The following is an 18,094-nucleotide window of genomic DNA, read 5'->3' as shown; positions in this document are numbered from 1 at the left end:
TTGCTGCTTTGGAGAAGACTGCTTCTGTATGCAGCCTAAAGGAGGTAGGAGTTTTTGTCTCCACAGGAGCAGCTAGTAAGACCTATCTTGTTTCCAGTGACATACGTGCTCCCAGGTTTGGGAATTACTGCTTTGCACAGGAGCACTTGGACTCTCAGTGCGGTATAAGGTAGTGGCTCACAAAGCAATAGGCCTGCGGTGGGAACTATTGCTATGCAGGGGCAAGAGCTGAGCTTGCTCTGGGGCCATGCTACAATTCCTGCAGGGGCAGGAATGCTGAGCATTCTCTTCTCCTTCTGCTTTTCTGATCAACAGCAGTAATTACTAGCAGTAATTAATAAGGCCACGTGTACAGTCATTATCCAAAACCAAATAATGGGCTTATGCTGAGAGCTCAAGGGACTTCTTAATTATACCTGATGTCTCTTGATGAGACAAAACTTATGAAGGAGCTGGGAAATAATGTCTCACATAAGTGACATGATAGCTAGCAGTAGTGAGATGATAGCAGTAGTATTACATGCAGAGAGAATGTGTGGGTATAGTCTTATCAGGTGGATCTAACTTGGGGGACTGTATACAATATCTGACACATTCTCCAACACATGGAAGGCTAGTTCTCAGTTGTTTTTTTTTAGAGGGAAGATGAAGAAAACTAATACAAACTAGATAAAGCTCCTGAAAACAGACTATTCGGGTAAACCCCAGCTGTATCAATAGGGAGCTCTCCTTTTGTTTGATCTATTATTCTAAGTAGCTGCTTAAAAATTGACTGTAAGTCTACTTTTGCAACTGCATTAACGCATCAGGAGACCCTACTGTGACAAGAGTGTCAATGAACTGAGTTACCTTTACAACCATAGCTGCATAGGTCACATCAGCTCGCCACAGTTGTGGAATGGACCATCCAACCATTGGATCTGCTTCATCGTTGTATATGGCAATAGAAGCAAAATTTGGGAACAGCTTCTGAATTTGTTCAACTGCTTCCACCTCTTGTTGCAAGATGTAGAGAGAACTCCCACCTCCCTGCAACAATATTTCATATCTTCTTAGTGAAAGTGAACAAACAGTAGTAAACACACAGATATAACATACGGACATAAACACATTCTGAAAACATGTTCCCGGACTCCCTGAGGAGCTGTGGGCCAGACAATATTAGTATTTTTACCTAATCCATTACAGCATGTGCTGTTTGCATGAGCTCCTCCTAGAACATAAAATGGAAAAGAGGTAGAGGAGTTCTTTCCGCCTGGGAATTAGGCAAAGGCAAATTTGCTTTGAGTTAAAGTCTTGCAACTGAACATCTTCAAAGTTTCGTTAGAATAGGTAGCCATGCTTCCTGCTACAGGCTGGACACTCATCTGGAAATCACTTCATAAATCAGAATAAAATGCAACTTGGATTGAACTGATTAAAAAAAGAGCCTTAAACTGAAATCTTGGACTGACCTTCTTATGGAGAGAGATGTAGTCCAGCCTTACACCAGTCTCCCCTGTGAAGAAGTTGGTTCCATTGTAGCAATGACACAGAAGAGTCCAGCATATGGGTGACTTGGGTAAGGGGTGGAAGGAATCCCCAGGCCCTCCAAATTTTAGTAGAGGACTGGCTGCTCTTAATCCTTCTGAGCAAGCATCATAATAGTTGAGAAACCCTGAAGTCCAAGCAGATGCATATATCAAAGATGATAACTCAATACAGAATCTTGATCTAGAACTACAGGGAGACGTTATAACTCTATTATTGCATTTATTGGCAGGATCTCACAAGCTGGGGCTACTCTTCCTGTGCACTGACAACATGAGAAGACATCAAAACCTCAGCTGCATTCACAAGGTTCTTCCAAAGGTCTTGTGAGGACAGGTTCCCAAAGCATGCATCTGTCAATGAACAGTTCTCCTCTCACTCCACCCTTCACCCCCTCACCCCCAGTAACCTTACTTTATATCCAAATAATGAACTGCGTCTTCTTAGTGTAACTCCTGTTCTGTTTTCCCTTTTCTACTATCCCTGTATTTATACTGATGTCCAAGTAGGGAACAAAGTGTAGTCAGTAACATGACCTTAGCAAAACAGACTAGGTGTACCTTTCACATTTCTTATCTCTCTTATCTACCTTATTTCTTTGCCAGCATCTCTTCTTTCTCACTGTCACCCCTCCACCCACCCCACACACCTGTCTCACTTTACTACACCAGTAAGTGCTCCAAAACATTCTTACCTTTCACTGTCATAGACACATTGTCAAAGTTGTGGTGGTCTGGTTCATTCCACGTTTCAAAATTCCATTTAGCAACATGCTCCAATCCATACCTGTCTGTAGGAGAGGCCTCATTTATCAGTGAGCTGCATATTCAGACAATCCTATGAATTAGTCACTGATCCAGACAATGCTATCAACTAGGGCTGCAGGTGAGGTTCAGCACCCAGAGCTACAACAGGGTATTAATATTACCTACTTTTAATAATAAGGGAAATGTGATTTTGGTAGTTTCAAAATGATCTCTCATTTTCGATGAAATGCAGCAATATTTGAAAAAGATGAAAGGTGAGAGGGAGGTGATGTGAATGACAGCCTTGTGCTTAGGGCACTCACCTAGCCTTAATTCAGGTTGAGGCTTCTGTCTCATTAGAGATATTTGAAGCTGGCATGTGGAAAGTATTCAGGTTATCATGTTCTAGTGGAAGCTGGTGGTTTACAACCACAACAACATAACGAAGTTAAAAGTCAGTCTTCAGAGGCAGGCCAAATGTGCTACCCAGAACACACTACTCATTCAGGATGTTGGTCATGGATGAGCAAAAAAAGGGGCTATTATCCCATTGTCTGTTCTGGCATGGGTTTTTTCCTGTTCTGTGCCAAAATCCAGGGCCTTGAAACTCATCACAATACACAGAACTTTTTGGGGTAGTTAGAAGGGATTACAACAGAATAAATAACAGGACTTTTTTCTTCTTTTTTTTTGGAACTTACCTATGTATCTGCTGGCCAGAAGTGTAATTAAGTTTCTCCATCTTACTACCTGTTCTTTATCTTCAAAATCTAAAAAATATCCTGATGGATTCCCCATCAATTCAAACCCTAAAAAAGACACAAAAGATTGGTCTCCCTTTTTTGTGAATGCTATCTCCTTTTGATTAACAAAGGGGTTATTGCATTATCTGAAACAAACTTGTTAATGAAGAAGCATCATTAAATAGGCTTTCTTTCCTGTTTCTACATGTTCCCACCAGGAATATTTCAGATTTGAGGTTGCTCACACTTGTTACTTGTCAATGACTATAGTAATCAATACTAATACTTCTATATATATATATACTTGATACTATATCCTTAATATACTTGATACTATATCAATACATCATAAATTCAGAGCTCAGAGGGAACTTTAAACAGTAGATGTTTGCAGAAATTCAAGGGAAGCTATAGCCTAAGTATCTGCTTCTCTGGCCCTTTTAGGTACATGTTAATGGGTACAAAGCTTTCTCCTCTTCAAGAGATCTCATTTCCCAATTCATACATAGCAAACTGTTGTTGAAAGCAATGTAAACCATTTGTATTGTCTTAATTGACCTAATGGTGTTTTACTCCCACTGTTTACATTTACATGGACATGAGGTAAAGGCAAGTAGGAAAAGAATGAATTTTTATCAAAATCAGCTTTAGCAACGTTCTCTAAGAATTTTCTGATGATTGCACAATATGGGCAAACAGATGTAGCAAGTTATGGAGGTAGGGAGCTGCCCTTACCTGGAATTAGCTTATTTTCCCAAAGGCGATCCATAAGGTTATCCAAGGCAGTAAAATTGTACTGAAGTTTCCCATTCATCACTCTGAAGAATATAGGTAACAAAAAGTACAAATGTAAATATTATAGCAAAGGTGGCACTTGATTGCAGATAATGGCTCAGATGGCTGCCTTCTTTTGGCTCTCAAAATTTACATGTAGCTAGGGTTCTTGGAATTGTACACGAACTTACTTCCTCTAAAGTAATTGGTGTTCATCATATGCAAGCCATGTTTCTTGATCTGCTGGAGGGTAGGAAGGCTCTGCAGAGAGACCTGGACAGGCTGGATCGATGGGCCGAGGTCAATTGTATGAGGTTTAACAAGGCCAAGTGCAAGGTCCTGCACCTGGGCCACAGCAACCCCATGCAACGCTACAGGCTTGGGGAAGAGTGGCTGGAAAGCTGCCTGGCAGAAAAGGACCTGGGGATGTTGGTTGACAGCCGGCTGAATATGAGCCAGCAGTGTGCCCAGGTGGCCAAGAAAGCCAATGGCATCCTGGCTTGTATCAAAAATAGCGTGGCCAGCAGGACTAGGGAAGTGATCGTGCCCCTGTACTCGGCACTGGTGAGGCCGCACCTCGAATACTGTGTTCAGTTTTGGGCCCCCCACTACAAGAGGGACATTGAGGTGCTGGAGCGTGTCCAGAGAAGGGCAACGAAGCTGGTGAAGGGTCTGGAGCACAAGTCTTATGAGGAGCGGCTGAGGGAGCTGGGGTTGTTTAGCCTGGAGAAAAGGAGGCTGAGGGGAGACCTTATCGCTCTCTACAACTACCTGAAAGGAGGTTGTAGAGAGGTGGGGGTCGGTCTCTTCTCCCAAGTAACAAGTGACAGGACGAGAGGAAATGGCCTCAAGTTGCGCCAGGGGAGGTTTAGACTGGATATTAGGAAATTTTACTTCACTGAAAGGGTTGTCAAGCATTGGAACAGGCTGCCCAGGGAAGTGGTTGAGTCGCCATCCCTGGAAGTATTTAAAGGACGTTTGGATGAGGTGCTTAGGGACATGGTATAGTGGTGGTCTTGGTAGTGTTACGTTAACGGTTAGACTCGATGATCTTAAAGGTCTTTTCCAACCTATACGATTCTGTGATTCTGTGATTCTTGTCCAATTCATGCCCTTTTCCTATTCCAGCAGCAGCAACAGAAGCAATATAATGAACTTGCTTGCTGGATTTTCAGTTTTTAACAGAATATTAAGATTTCTAAGTCCTTGCTGAAGTGAAATTTACCTAGACTTTTTTTGGCTAAGCTGTTTTTTCAGTTTCCATTTGATTACCTACTTTGATTACCTGCCTCCATTTGCTAGGCTACCTGGTTTCCACCTTGTCTCATACGCAGCTTCTTAATATTCTCTTAATTTGCAATATGTAATATAGCTTTCTTAGCAGTGCTTCTTATGGGTTTGGGTCCAGCTGAGAAATAACTTTGTATCTTTCAAAGAATGCTGAATTTATGCACACAATGTAATTTTTACTTCATTGTTAGCATTTGCTTACTATTTCTCCTGTACTCCCAGGATCTCAGGCTGCAATCCTTTTACCCAGCTTTGAATACATGTGTTCAAAGACTTAGGAGCAGCCCCATGATGCACCCCTTTGTATCAGTGAATCTTGCAGGAGCACAGGTAGTAAAATCTGGGCATGCACCTGCATGGGAACACTGGAGTTCTTTTACCCAGGGGATGAAAACTGGCATTTGCAGTTTATCTATGATACATTTAAGATATACTTTAAATTTCTGAAAGGCTTTTCTTGCCTGGTATCCAGTGAAAACAAATATTATGTAATATATGGGTCGGTGTATGATTTCCCATAACTTCTGAACTTGTGGCCTGATTTAACTGAAATCTGACAGGGCAGGAGAAGTTTTGCCAGTATGAAGTGCCAAATAGGAATTAAAAATGAACTTCTGTTGACAGCATTCCAGTAGTGTGACTTACTGCCATTTGGCCCAAGCCACAGCCTTGGCCTGGTGCCCAAATTCTGACCTCAGTATGCCCTGAGCAAAAGGCTTTGTAAGCACCCTTGAGATAAGTCCAGCCCTGGTCATATAGGAGGGCTGATCAGGGTCTTGCCAGCACCTCTCAAAGCTGATTTCTCCAGCCTTGCCAGAGCAGTACACCTAATTCCTCTGGTACACTGCAGCCTGAGCTCTGCCTCTGCTGTCTTGCCTACTCTTTCCTAGGCACCTTGCCTCAGCTTGGGTGGAAAGCTGTACAAGTGAACTGCAGATGCAATGTCCTAGGTATGATGGAAGAGGGAGAGACAATCACTTACAGTTCCTGTAACTGATCAGTGCAAGCAAGGCACGCTGGGCAGACAGGATAAAAAGTGAGAATGGGACAGTGAGCAGACCCATTAAATCAATGCTGGGCTCTGTGCTGAGATTCACAACTTGTTTCTTTCTGTGCTTTCCCTTGCGTTTCTGAGCCTCTTAGATTGAGGCTCTTCCTCTGTGCTTCCTTGCCAAAGGAAGGTTCCAGTGAAGAACCTGTAATAGCAATCCCAAACTTCTCAGAGAATTAAGAAGGGCTGACAGAATTGCCTAGTGAATAAAGAAGGGAACTGTGCAATGTGAAGAGGACAAAGTGCCATCAGCATCTCTGACTATGATCTAGAAGAGGAACACAGGACAGGCAAAACAAAAGTAACGTAAGCCACATCCCCTGTACCAGTTCCACCTGTGATGCAACCAAGCACATAATCTTAGCCCCAGCATGGTCACGCTCTTTTATCAAAGACCTGAAGCTGGCTTTTCTCTTTTAAAGTATGTCCTACCACCATGACAGAAATTGTCATGTCTGCAGCCACTGATGGGCTTGCAGTTCCTGCCAGAGTCAAATGGTGCAGCTGTGAAGGAAGCAAAAAGCAGAAAGATATTTATTTACTTTAGTATCCATAAGAGCATTTCAGAAGTTCCTGTTGAACTGAAGAATAGCCATTTGGAATTGGAGGGGGGGGGGCTTAGACAGAGGTTAAAAAAAAAAGTCTGACAGTCCTATTCCAAAGTTCAAAGACAAATATTTTGTTGCAAAAGGTAGATCTGCTCCCTCAGATCCATTAACTATTTCCAGTTGTACCCTGTGTTCTATTGAAATATTTGCTTACATGCACACTTACAGTCAGTGAGCACAAGAATGATTAACTCTACTGTCTTGTAAAAACTTAATAACGCCATTTAGATAATAGCAAAGGAACTAGTGTCTTCCCGACTCCAGTCTAAGGTCAACATAGTACACATTTTTCCTCCTGTATCAATTAAATAAAACATTTAAAACAGAATGCCATTGCTAACCATGACTGAAGTGACAGTACATGAGATCCTGTGTTATATGTGTAAGTGTAAAGGCATTTCTTATGTCCTTTGGCTGATCTGTCACTTTATGAGAATCTTTTCTTGCTTTTCTTGCAAATGGATTAGGCAGTATGCTCCTATTAATAAAATGATTACTTGACTGATAGGATTGCCACTTTCTCAGATCTTGATCCTATCCTTACCCATACTACTTCCTGATGTGAAACTGATGCGCTTTTTTTATAACCTATACAAGATCACTAGAATGTGGGTTGCATGGTTGCATGCCATGTGGTGCCTGGAAGCCATGCTGACTGCCATGCGTGAGGCACAGCAGGAACCTCACAAGCTGGTATTATTTACAAACATTCTGCGTGGGGAAGATTGGCTCAACTGTCAGGCTGTTACCAGGAGTGCTATAAATATAATTTTAGGACACTGAAGACCAGGTCAAAACTGTTACAGGCATGTGACAAGGTAAATCCCTGACCCAGGAAAAATTCACTTGACATTGTCAAAGTTGTTCAAAAAAACTTTGTACATCTGACCTAGGACCTGCTGGTGCAGCATCGTGTTCCTGTGATCAGGCCGTTGGTAGCAAGCGCACAGACTTTTACAGTCTTCTGCCTTTTTTTGCCTGCTCCTCTTCTGATCTGTCTGTCCTTAAGTCATGGTTTCTAGACACCACTCTCCTCATTAATGAACACACAGAAGGCTACGTCCTTTGTCATTTGAGTGCTTGCCTGACTGGGATTGTTCATCGTTTGCTGTTGGTATTTCTGATGTGGAGCAGCAGTCACTGTCCTGTCTGTGCCTAGCTTTCAAATGTTCCTCAACTGGGCTTTTTCTGGGAAACTTTGCCAGGTAAGACCTTCCTCATCTTCAGTCATAACAAGCAACTACACTAAAGCATGTATACTGGCATCCTGGCACTGATGCCCTTATAAGCCCCAGGCCTGAGGCCGCTACACTCCAGAGACTGCTGCCTGCTTGGTGAGGTGTCTTTCCAGCTTTTGTTATGGTCTCAGTTCCAGACCCATCTGTATGTGCTGCCTCTTTGAGGGCAACAACCACGCTGTGAACATGAAGAGCAGCGATGAGTACGGAGGGGAGTCCGCTGGCTGTCGCAAAATCTTGTTGCTCTCTTCCTTGGAAGGGCTTGCTTTGTGGGCCATCCTTTGCCGAGCCAAAGGTCACAGGCCCATGTTTAACAGCTTTCCACTGCCTCCCTTCACTGGAGTAAGGTTTTTCCAGTATGGAGGGAAATTCTTTTCAGGTGCATAGGCAGCTACTGGATAACTTGCCAAAGTGTTGTAAGATAATGGTGTGCTTCTTATTCATGCCACTTTCAGCCTACTCCCATTCACGAACGTAGTCTCTTGGGAGTGCAGAGGTAAGCTAGCTTTGGCTGTCAACACCCGGCATCACAGCCAGATCTGCACCAGGTAGCACAGCTATGGACACTGCTCCATAGACTACAGCTACAGCTTCCCTCCTGTGCCCAGCATTTGCTGCTTCTCCTCTGTCCTCAGTTGATCCTGTCCAGGGATATAGTTGCATGCCCTGGAAAGCAAGTGCACACACAGACATTGGACCAAATATCTTATCTACAGAGAAGAGAGCAAGAAAAACGTAGGCACGGAGTCTTTCCATTCCAGGTAATCTTTGGTCAAGTATTGAATCTCTGATAACACGTCAAGCTAACTTTATCAAACTTTATTGTAATGTACTGAACAAAATTTCCTGGGATAGGAAGCCTTGTGGCTGACCCCTGTCAGAAGGTTGCAGCCCGTTTAGGAACTCAAAGGTAACATGGAGGGACCTTATCGCTCTCTACAACTACCTGAAAGGAGGTTGTAGAGGGGTGGGGGTCGGTCTCTTCTCCCAAGTAACAAGTGACAGGACAAGAGGAAATGGCCTCAAGTTGCGCCAGGGGAGGTTTAGACTGGATATTAGGAAATTTTACTTCACTGAAAGGGTTATCAAGCATTGGAACAGGCTGCCCAGGGAAGTGGCTGAGTCGCCATCCCTGGAGGTATTTAAAGGACATTTGGATGAGGTGCTTAGGGACATGGTGTAGTGGTGGTCTTGGTAGTGTTACGTTAACGGTTAGACTCGATGATCTTAAAGGTCTTTTCCAACCTATACGATTCTGTGATTCTGTGATTCTGTAACCATCAACAGAGCTATTCCATTGAAGAAAGCTACGTCTGGCCTAGGATTGATATGATCAGGAAATATCTATATATGGGAGTAGTGCCTTTCTCATCCTGACATTCTCACTCAGCTGGTGTGGCCTCCCTTTGCATTTCTGGTGGACACAGTTACCATGCACATCAGAAGCTAACATAATCTGGCTTGCTATCACCAGTGTCTGAGAACAGCCTCTCTTCTGGTAGATTGGCCATAGTGGCTGGCTAACACCACACCCAAGGCAGCAGAGCCTGCTTACATCCTCACTGGGAGCTTCTGCTGGGAAAGAATGCGTGCCTAGTGGCAAATGCAGCCAAGAAACTGGGACAGAAAATGGCACAAGGTGTTGGCAGAGGAGAGGTGCAAATGACACCTTAACAGTAAAAAAATTTTTCAGCAGGGTATTGGCCAACCTCAGACTTGAAAGGTGCACTCCATGAGGGAGCCACCTGCTCCATCGAGGTTTTCTGTGTTACAGTCTTAGAGAGAAGTGAAAGTGCAATCTAAGATACTACCCTGCTATGGTGTCTGCTGAGATAATGATCATATTACATATCACTATTCATTTGCTAGAGATGCTTAGCTGTGTGGCAGACCATCTTTGTCCGGCTTTGTAAGATGGTTCCTGCAAACATACACTCCCCTGGCCATGGTGCCAGGATGTGGACCAATGGTAACACAATCACTGTTGTTCTGATGAGTGTAAATATGCATGATAATTAAATTCCCCCTCTCAAGAGTAAATCAAGAGTAAACAGTTGTTGCAGTAAGTGACTACTATCAGGAGCATCCTTAGATACAGTGTCCCAAGGAATTGCTTACTGCCTTCCTAGAGTCCGTGATGCCATTTTAGGGATCATAACACTCCAGAACAGACATAAGTGCCCATCTAACCTGGAGAGAAGTGCAGCGTCCAAAGCCAAGATATTCACTGGAAAGATGTAGGAACAAACACCGATAAACGATACCAGTTCAAACTCTTGCTGCTACCAGGTCCTCCAGAAGGAACTGTCTTCAGAAGTAACTGCCTTATTTCTTTAGCCAGGAGAGCAGGCTGTTGAAGTGACAGTGAAGCACATAAGCTGTGAGCACAGCATCTTCAAGATGAAGGTCAAAAACTCTGGATAGGAAATGTCAGCAAGTTTATCTTTTCCAAGAGGGCAATTTGTTGCCCTCCAAGTCCCTCTTACAATACAAAAGGATCCTGTCTCCTTGTTTTTTACTTACTTTTGCAGCTAAGAGGAATGAAATGAAGCCAGTTTAAAGTTCAGGCTGTTGCAAAGACCTTGTTTGCTCCAAAAGCACCAATTGTCTACATAAGCTTCTTGTTATGCTGAGTACTTAAAAAAAACTGGACCTTAAAAGCAGGTCCTAAGGGACTGTAAGCACTATGGACATGATACCTCAGAGTATATGAAGAGCAGAATAGCCCTCATTAGCATTCACCTTTCCAGAGGTTGCCTTCTCAGCAGTTATTGCTCCAGGTTTCGTCAATGTCAACCAAAAAAACCCTGCTAGATTGGTACTTCAGGTTTAAGCACAAGATCATTAATGGATAACTATGAAATCAGCAGGCTCCTGGGTTATTAATAAATAACACTTCCCCCTTCTGAATTCAGTGGAAGCTGACAATACGGTACTCATTCACACCAGAGCTGCTTCTACCCTGTTCTTGCTCCACTCACTCTCGCTTCCTATGATCACTACAGGTAGGATGAATCAGCTCCCTTCCATGAAATCCCCATATCCCAAAACAACCATCATGAACACTGATTCTTTCTCCCCAGCAGTCCCCAGGCAAAACACAGCCTGTGCTCTTCACACATGCTTTGCAGAACAAAAACATAATTCAGAGGCTTTTTCAAAGTTGCAAGGCCAAAGACTACTGCACCCATGCTAAAGAACTGGCATGTTATCACTGCTGGGTTTATTTATCAGCATTAATACTTCTCTGCATTTGCTTCTCAGCTATATCATTTGTGTCAGCGAGGACTGAAAATCTGCTTGCTTTACAATTATGGCACAGCTTCTGCACAGAGGCACAATGCCGAAGACTTCAGTCCATGCTGGGCCCATGCTACACGTAATTCATTCACCCTATAGCGTGGATGACTCAGCCCAGCAATAATGGGAGGATGCATTACAAAACCATACAGCCAGGCAGCATCCAGCCCTTGCTGATGTCACAGCTTGTCACAGTTAATCCATTCACACAACCAACCAGCATGATACATGTGCAAAAAGAAGGATGGGTATGAATCTTTGTGGTTTAGGAACAAACTGGCTTCAAAAATGCAAAATACAACATCTGTTATTTATTGGAAATCACTGCCTCTTCTACAAGCCAGCCAGGAGGCTGTGCATTCAGCTGAATCTTTTTATTTTTTTAAATGCTTAAAAATAGAATTGACTTTGATTTATACAGCATCTTAATTAGCTTCTTTCCTCTTTGAAAACAGCGTTATTTGTCCTTTACCTTGCAAAGCAACTCACAAAATCCTTGTTGTGATCTGGCTAAAACTCACATCCACAGAAGTGCAAGCAAACAATGAATGCTTTCAAGCTGATGCTAATCACAGCCTATGATTTTCCATTTCTTACTCAGCCTGCTTTTGTGAGCACAGTCTCAGTCCTTCTTTCAGCAATGAGCGTGCTGTGTGTGGGGGGAAGAGAGAGAGAGGCAGACAAAGCATCAACAGCTTCCTGTGCCGAGGTGAGTTAGCTTGCTAGGAAAATATTGTAGACTGTTGTGTCTCTTCCTCCCTCCCTTCCCCCCTTTTAAAACAAATTCAAGATGTAAAAGAGGAAACAGGCTACGAAAGCATAGCAATTTAGGCAAAGGCATAAGGTATTTTAGTATCTGGCCTCTCCAGACATGCGAACATATCCAATCAGATCATCTAGGCATGGATAATTTAGACTGTTGTAAGATCTTGTTGTGATCCCTTGTTGAGATCTGTTGTGTCGACGTTCATTTATGAAGGGAATTAATCAAATAATGATAAGGCAAATCCAGTAGCAGGAAATGCTTTTTGACTGATTCTTCACTACAAATTTAAAGGCTCCGTCAGTGACTGAAAGGTAGGCTCAGTCACTACCTGTGAGCTGGGCTGCTAGAGGACACCTTTCCTTCTGATTGAGTTTGAGGTATGGAAGTGATTTCCTCCTGCATAACACATGGTTACAAGTAAAATGTTCATTGTGGTTTTATGCTGTCCTTGATGATGGAACTCCAAATAATGTCATCTATAAGCAATGGTTTTGGAAAGAGGGGATAGGGAGACTAAATCCATAATGAAGATTAAAGGGTGACTTTTCAGATGCACAAGGAAGAGGAATGATGACCAAGTGCTAAAACTAGCTCGCTTCAAGCACATAACTCCTTTTGGCACTGCCTGGGAAAGCTGTCACTGAACTTTTCTTTCCGAGCAGCAGCACAACTGTTCTCTGTATGCATCCAGCATTCTAATTCAAGCACCCACCCTAATACTGTACCTTCAGTAACAAGTCTCCATGGTACATATTTGACTTACTGGCTTCATTTCACAGTACTATTATTGTCACTCCTTCATTTTCACGTCTTTATTTTCTGTTTATGCCCCTTCTATTCTTTTGCCTGTTAGCTGTATGTGGAAATATAGTCCGAAAGTATGTGAATCCAACTATAGCACAGGACATAGCTTATTTACTGTTGTGTAATATCACAAAAAGGAGTCGGAATTATTGTCCTCCCTGCTGCTAAACATGCAACAAGAACCAAATTTAAAAATGCTCTACTTAGTCTGCTCTGTACATCTTGCAAGCACTCAGGTTGCTCATACCTTCCACTCACATGCTGTAACTGGACCTGAAATTTTGCATTAATGCACAGTGTGCTACTTTTATCAGGTGTTTAACTTTTTCCGTCTTACGGTTCTCAAAAGTTGTTTCCACTTGGTGATACCTGTATTGAGGAGTGTGTAATGGGACAACTAACAAACGGTCTAAGAAAAGAAAAACATGGAGCTAAACACTGAAGGTATGAAGATTTGCAGCTAGACTTCTCAGCTGATGTACTTCTCTAATGTCTGAAGTAGAGATAGTACATGCTGTCTGACGAAGTCCAGCTGCTCCTGGATGTATTTGCATGGCAGATGTACTTTCAGGTGTGTCTTTCTATATCAGTCCTTGCCTGCCCACAAGCAACTCTATGTCTAACTTGAATATATCACTTATTTGCAAAACGAAAAATAGAAGAGGTCTTTACTAAATGATACCAAGTTCATTTCCTAATTTACTGACGTTTAATAACTTATGATGGTGAAAGGGCACAATGAATGTCATCCACTGTCTTGCTCTTAATCTTGCAAGATTTTTGTGACGAATGGTTTCTGAGTATTTCAGAAATGACAAATGAGCACTATAACCCAATCTGGAAAGAGCAGCTCTTTAAATGGCATCCCAGTGTCTGCTCTTGGCTCTTGAATGTAAAATATGGCAAAACCTCTTACAATTAAGGAGGTAAAACTAACGAATTGCATTTATAGACAGTTTTCAATGAGATGCAAACCTACACGTCTCTCCAAACAGAACTGACAATTCTATTCTGAACCTGGTTTTAGCATTACAATTTCGGGTAGTGATGTATTATTAAATATGGCAGTGACAGCTCTTCAACTCCATGGTCTTCATGTTCATGTATAACCCTTTCTTCTTCTTTCCTCCCCCATCCCAAAGAACTTCGACTAATATAAAGAATACCTCCCTTTCCAGTATAAAAGTGCATTATATTCTGTGTTTATGAAACATGAAAATCTACCTCACAATGCAGTAAGAAATCCTCTATTTTCTTTGCACACGGCAATGGGTTTTGAATATCCAGTTAAGATTACACATGAATGCAAGGAATGGGTGAAGAAGCTTCAGTATTCCTGAGAAACTATCCTTGCTACAGTAAATTTGCCTCTAAGATTTACAAATATCAGTAGTAACGTTCATCCTAAAGCAATCAATAAGCAGGCTCAGGTTCCACAGTTCTGGCTGTTTAGGGATGAAACAACAGGCAGTTTTGTTTATGAGGCAGACAAGCTCAGACATTTTACACTCAATGGCAGCTGAAGGTATGTAAAGTCTTCCCAGACATAAGATTTATTAGCCAAGCCCCCTCCATGATGTATTTTAATAAAAATCCTTTTTCAAAGGACACAACTCCATTAATGACCATGGACAGCTCAACACTGTGTGTAAGGACAGTTCCACACGCTGCCTATCCTAATCTCATTTAACACATTAGAGTATTTTTTTGTCTAATTGAAGTAAGTATACTAAACCCCTGAAACTGTTAAAGCTAAGTCAGGACTGCATTTCTATTTGACCTCCACGTAGTGCAACTGGCTCTATTAAAACAGAATAGCAGGGATGAGTAAGAAGGCAGAGATTACCAGCCCCTATAATGTAATGATTTTAAGTTTATCTTCTACCTGTAATTACACTCTACAGGACAAAGATTTTTTCCAGTGCTACTATTTATTTATGTTATCTCATTGTAAACACCACTGGAGTAATATCATTGGACAGACGTAAACTATATCACAACAGACTTTCTAATCTACTCTTGTAGAAAGCTGTGCTCCTGAGGAACTGTGCTACTGTGTGCTGATAAGAAATCTGTTGTGGAACTACTGCAGCTACGTTGTGCCTTTGGTAAGTGCTAATCAGTCGGTTCTGTGTTTGTAGTGGGAAATAGAAGAAGGGATTCATAGTAAAGGACAGTCTTACTCAGTTTTGAATACATACATTTGCACTGAACTTTGAAGATCCCAGAGTTTCTCCTGCAGCAGGGACTACAGAAGATTTTTTTTTTTTTTTAAAAAAGCTAATCAATAACATGTCCCTCCCCTCCCATATACACACCATTTTCAGCTGCACTGGACACTTGCCACAGCTAGAGAAGGAATGTTAGGCATAGCACATAGAGGCTTTTAAAAGAGTGGGTGCTTATTTTTAGTGCTCCCATCTTTCCTATCGCACACAACCAAACGTGCTTTTTAGGCACATCACCTGGTCACTATGGTATAAAGGTAAATCATAGACTAAGTGAGGCTTGAGGGCATTTTAAATAATGCAGACATTAGGCTTAAGTGTTTTTTATAATTCACTGAATTTATGAACTTCAAACACTTGCACAGAAGGAAGAACAAGGCTATTACATTTGCGCTATGTACTTCTGAAGATTTGATGGTACGGATTGTAACCCAGTAAACACTTTTAACCTTCCCTGTATGGCTAATTTAGCATTATTTTTTTAAGTATATAATTAGGTTACCAGATATGAATGGTATGTAGTAATGCCGTGAATTGTTCTGAAATCTTCTGAAATCCTCAAGTAAATGTGCCAACAAAGCCAAATATATTTTATCTCTTTACAGCATTTATTTCATAAATACTTTCAGGTAGATTTTGGTTTTAACCTTTTACAGTTCTTTATCCAGTTAATATTATTCATCTTTTCATAGGGATAAATAGTAAGTCACACAAAGGAAAATCATCTGTAAACTCTCAATTACTGGTCAATAGTAATCTTTTTTTTTTTTTAATGTAGTTTCTATTCTTAAACATAGGTGTTTCATTGTAGCATGTCTTTTGATTATTTTGGCCAATTACCATTGTTTCTTAAATACACAATTGAGCATTTGACATGGAAAGGCAGTCCTTTTAGAACTTAGTCCTGCTTTGTTAGGGTCAGTGGAACTCAACCAGGATGCCAGGAGCTGCCCACTCAGAAATTATTGTTGGTCTGAAGCCTTGATTAATGGCTTCATGCTATGGAGTGTGAACCAGCATCTCCATAATTAAAGCACTGATGAACCTTCTGCTGTCAGTACTTCTGTATGTTAAGTAAAGCTTGTTCATCATAAAATGCAGTTTCTTCAAAACTAGATTATTTTCACAACTCCTAGAGACAGAAGAAGAGACTGCTTCATTTTGTCACTTTTTTCCCAACGTGGAATTGTCCTGTCCAGAAATATTTAGCCTCATTTGAATGGTGCTGTGCCCAAATAGCGTTCACATATTTGAAAATTATAATTTGACATTTCTTTCTTTTAAAATTTCAGGAAGTGTTATTTTTAGGCTAGCTTGAGGCAAAGCAAAGTTACAACCGACTCTATACAGTAGGGGTCAGGTGATAACCTGAACATCCTGTAGTACTCTTAGGAGCCTGATATTGGGAAAAGTGCTGTTGGAGAGAAATGCAGAGAGGTCTCTTTCAAAAAAATGTCAAGTGGGGTAAAACCCAATTATTCTGCAAATTCCAGGATTGCAAATACTAGAAGTTGCAGAGTTTCCAAATATTGGTAACATGTTGTAAGGGAGAACAGAGTAGGCAAGCTCACTCTGGTCCTGAAGCAGACATCATGCACCTTTTAAGAAGTCATTAGAGAAGGTGACTCTTGGTTCTAAGAATTAGGCAGTAAAATGGATGAAAGGACAAATTTGAGAGACTGAGTTTAAGTCATTTTATCTTCAAGAAAGAAATACTGCAGGCCTGAAAAGAAATTAACAGAAGCAATAAAGCCGTCTTCTATTCTGTGGTGCACAAGACCAAAAAGACGCACTATCTTACTGCCGCCAGTGTGCAAAATTCATTATGCAAATTAGCGCATTACTGCTTCCCTTTTATTCTAAGAACTACCTTGGGAATGGCAAAGGTACAGGAATGCTTGACAAGACTTTCTACAGGAAAGGGGCAAGAAAGAGGATTTTACTAAGACTTAAATTACCTTCTTTAGCTTTTGGGATTGGAATGTCACAACTACTGTCACCAAGTTTGAGTTCTTAGTAACAGCCAGTAGTTTTAAGAACCCATGACTAGTTTAGCATCACAGAGGTGAGATGTGCTTCCCTTCCACCCTCATGTTGCTGTTTTGACTTTTCATTTCCATAATTTTCATGTTTTATTTTTATTTTTAAAGAGCAGCAAACAACTTTTTGCACTGAGATAAAAGACGATGTTGGAACCTGGCGCTCTGTAGACATGCTTGTGCACTGCACCCCCCTGCAAGCACTCCTGCAGGGAAGGAGAAACCATCTTTGTCTATCCAGTAACACAGCCTTTTTCAGCCTCACACCTCCTATCTCAGATACTTATTGCATGCATGTTCGTGTTCTTCCTTGGCTGAGAAACATATACATCTCCTCATCCCTTAGCTTGTAGGCCAACTGAATGCAGTTCCTGTGAGTCCTGGCCTTGTGCCCAATCTGTTAATCTACACCCCTTAGTAACCATTAAGCATTACTTATCACCTTTGTCGAGACGAGGAGATGGATGATTATTTGTCATTTGGATAGGTCTGCACCTATCCAAAGAGCTAAGGTAAGAGAGAGGGGACTTGGTCATTCATATACCTCACAAAGAATGAACAGAAAGTCAGTCTTTGTCCTGCTGATCTGCCTACATTTTACAGTCTTCGGTTTACACAGCAGCAACAGAGATCTTGTGATCTGAATGCGCTGACATGTAGGAATGGAACTCTGACCTCCAGCAGTCCTATCCTATGCTCTCAGCAGACCAGTACTTATTGCAGCCTGCAAAATGCACACATCTCAGGCAAGACTGCAGTTCTATTCTTATACCTTGAATAGGTAAAATCAAAAGCTAATGCTATATGAGGATGCATAAACCAGATCAAATCTCAAATGAGAAGAAGCTTCAAAGGTCAGAGATGTGCTAGCCTGAACTCAGCATAATTTTTGGATCAGTGTTAGTTAATTAATAATCTTACGCATTATTTAAACTCAAATCCTCAGCGAGTGCTGCATATATATCCCAGTTTTCAGA

At 41.6% G+C, this 18,094-nt stretch overlaps 1 protein-coding gene across 3 annotated transcripts in view; it reads right to left on the bottom strand.

Moving 5' to 3' along the window:
• Positions 1 to 18,094, bottom strand: part of IDUA (alpha-L-iduronidase) — a 49,129-nt gene that overhangs the window by 10,234 nt on the left and 20,801 nt on the right. The window contains exons 3-7 of one of the 3 annotated variants that reach the window (XM_075488464.1): positions 3,755 to 3,837; positions 2,978 to 3,085; positions 2,225 to 2,320; positions 1,455 to 1,657; positions 850 to 1,029 (exon numbers count right to left, since the gene is read on the bottom strand). In XM_075488464.1, coding sequence (XP_075344579.1) covers positions 850 to 1,029; positions 1,455 to 1,657; positions 2,225 to 2,320; positions 2,978 to 3,085; positions 3,755 to 3,837 — 670 coding nt within the window. The remainder of the gene's footprint in view (positions 1 to 849; positions 1,030 to 1,454; positions 1,658 to 2,224; positions 2,321 to 2,977; positions 3,086 to 3,754; positions 3,838 to 18,094) is intronic. The other 2 variants (XM_075488467.1, XM_075488466.1) reach the window with 2 other exon arrangements.

This window comes from Mycteria americana, chromosome Z, assembly GCF_035582795.1.
Source record: "Mycteria americana isolate JAX WOST 10 ecotype Jacksonville Zoo and Gardens chromosome Z, USCA_MyAme_1.0, whole genome shotgun sequence".
Lineage (NCBI taxonomy): Eukaryota > Metazoa > Chordata > Aves > Ciconiiformes > Ciconiidae > Mycteria > Mycteria americana.
The sequence above is the reverse complement of the archived record's forward strand: the minus strand, read 5'-3'. Positions and strand labels throughout refer to the sequence as shown.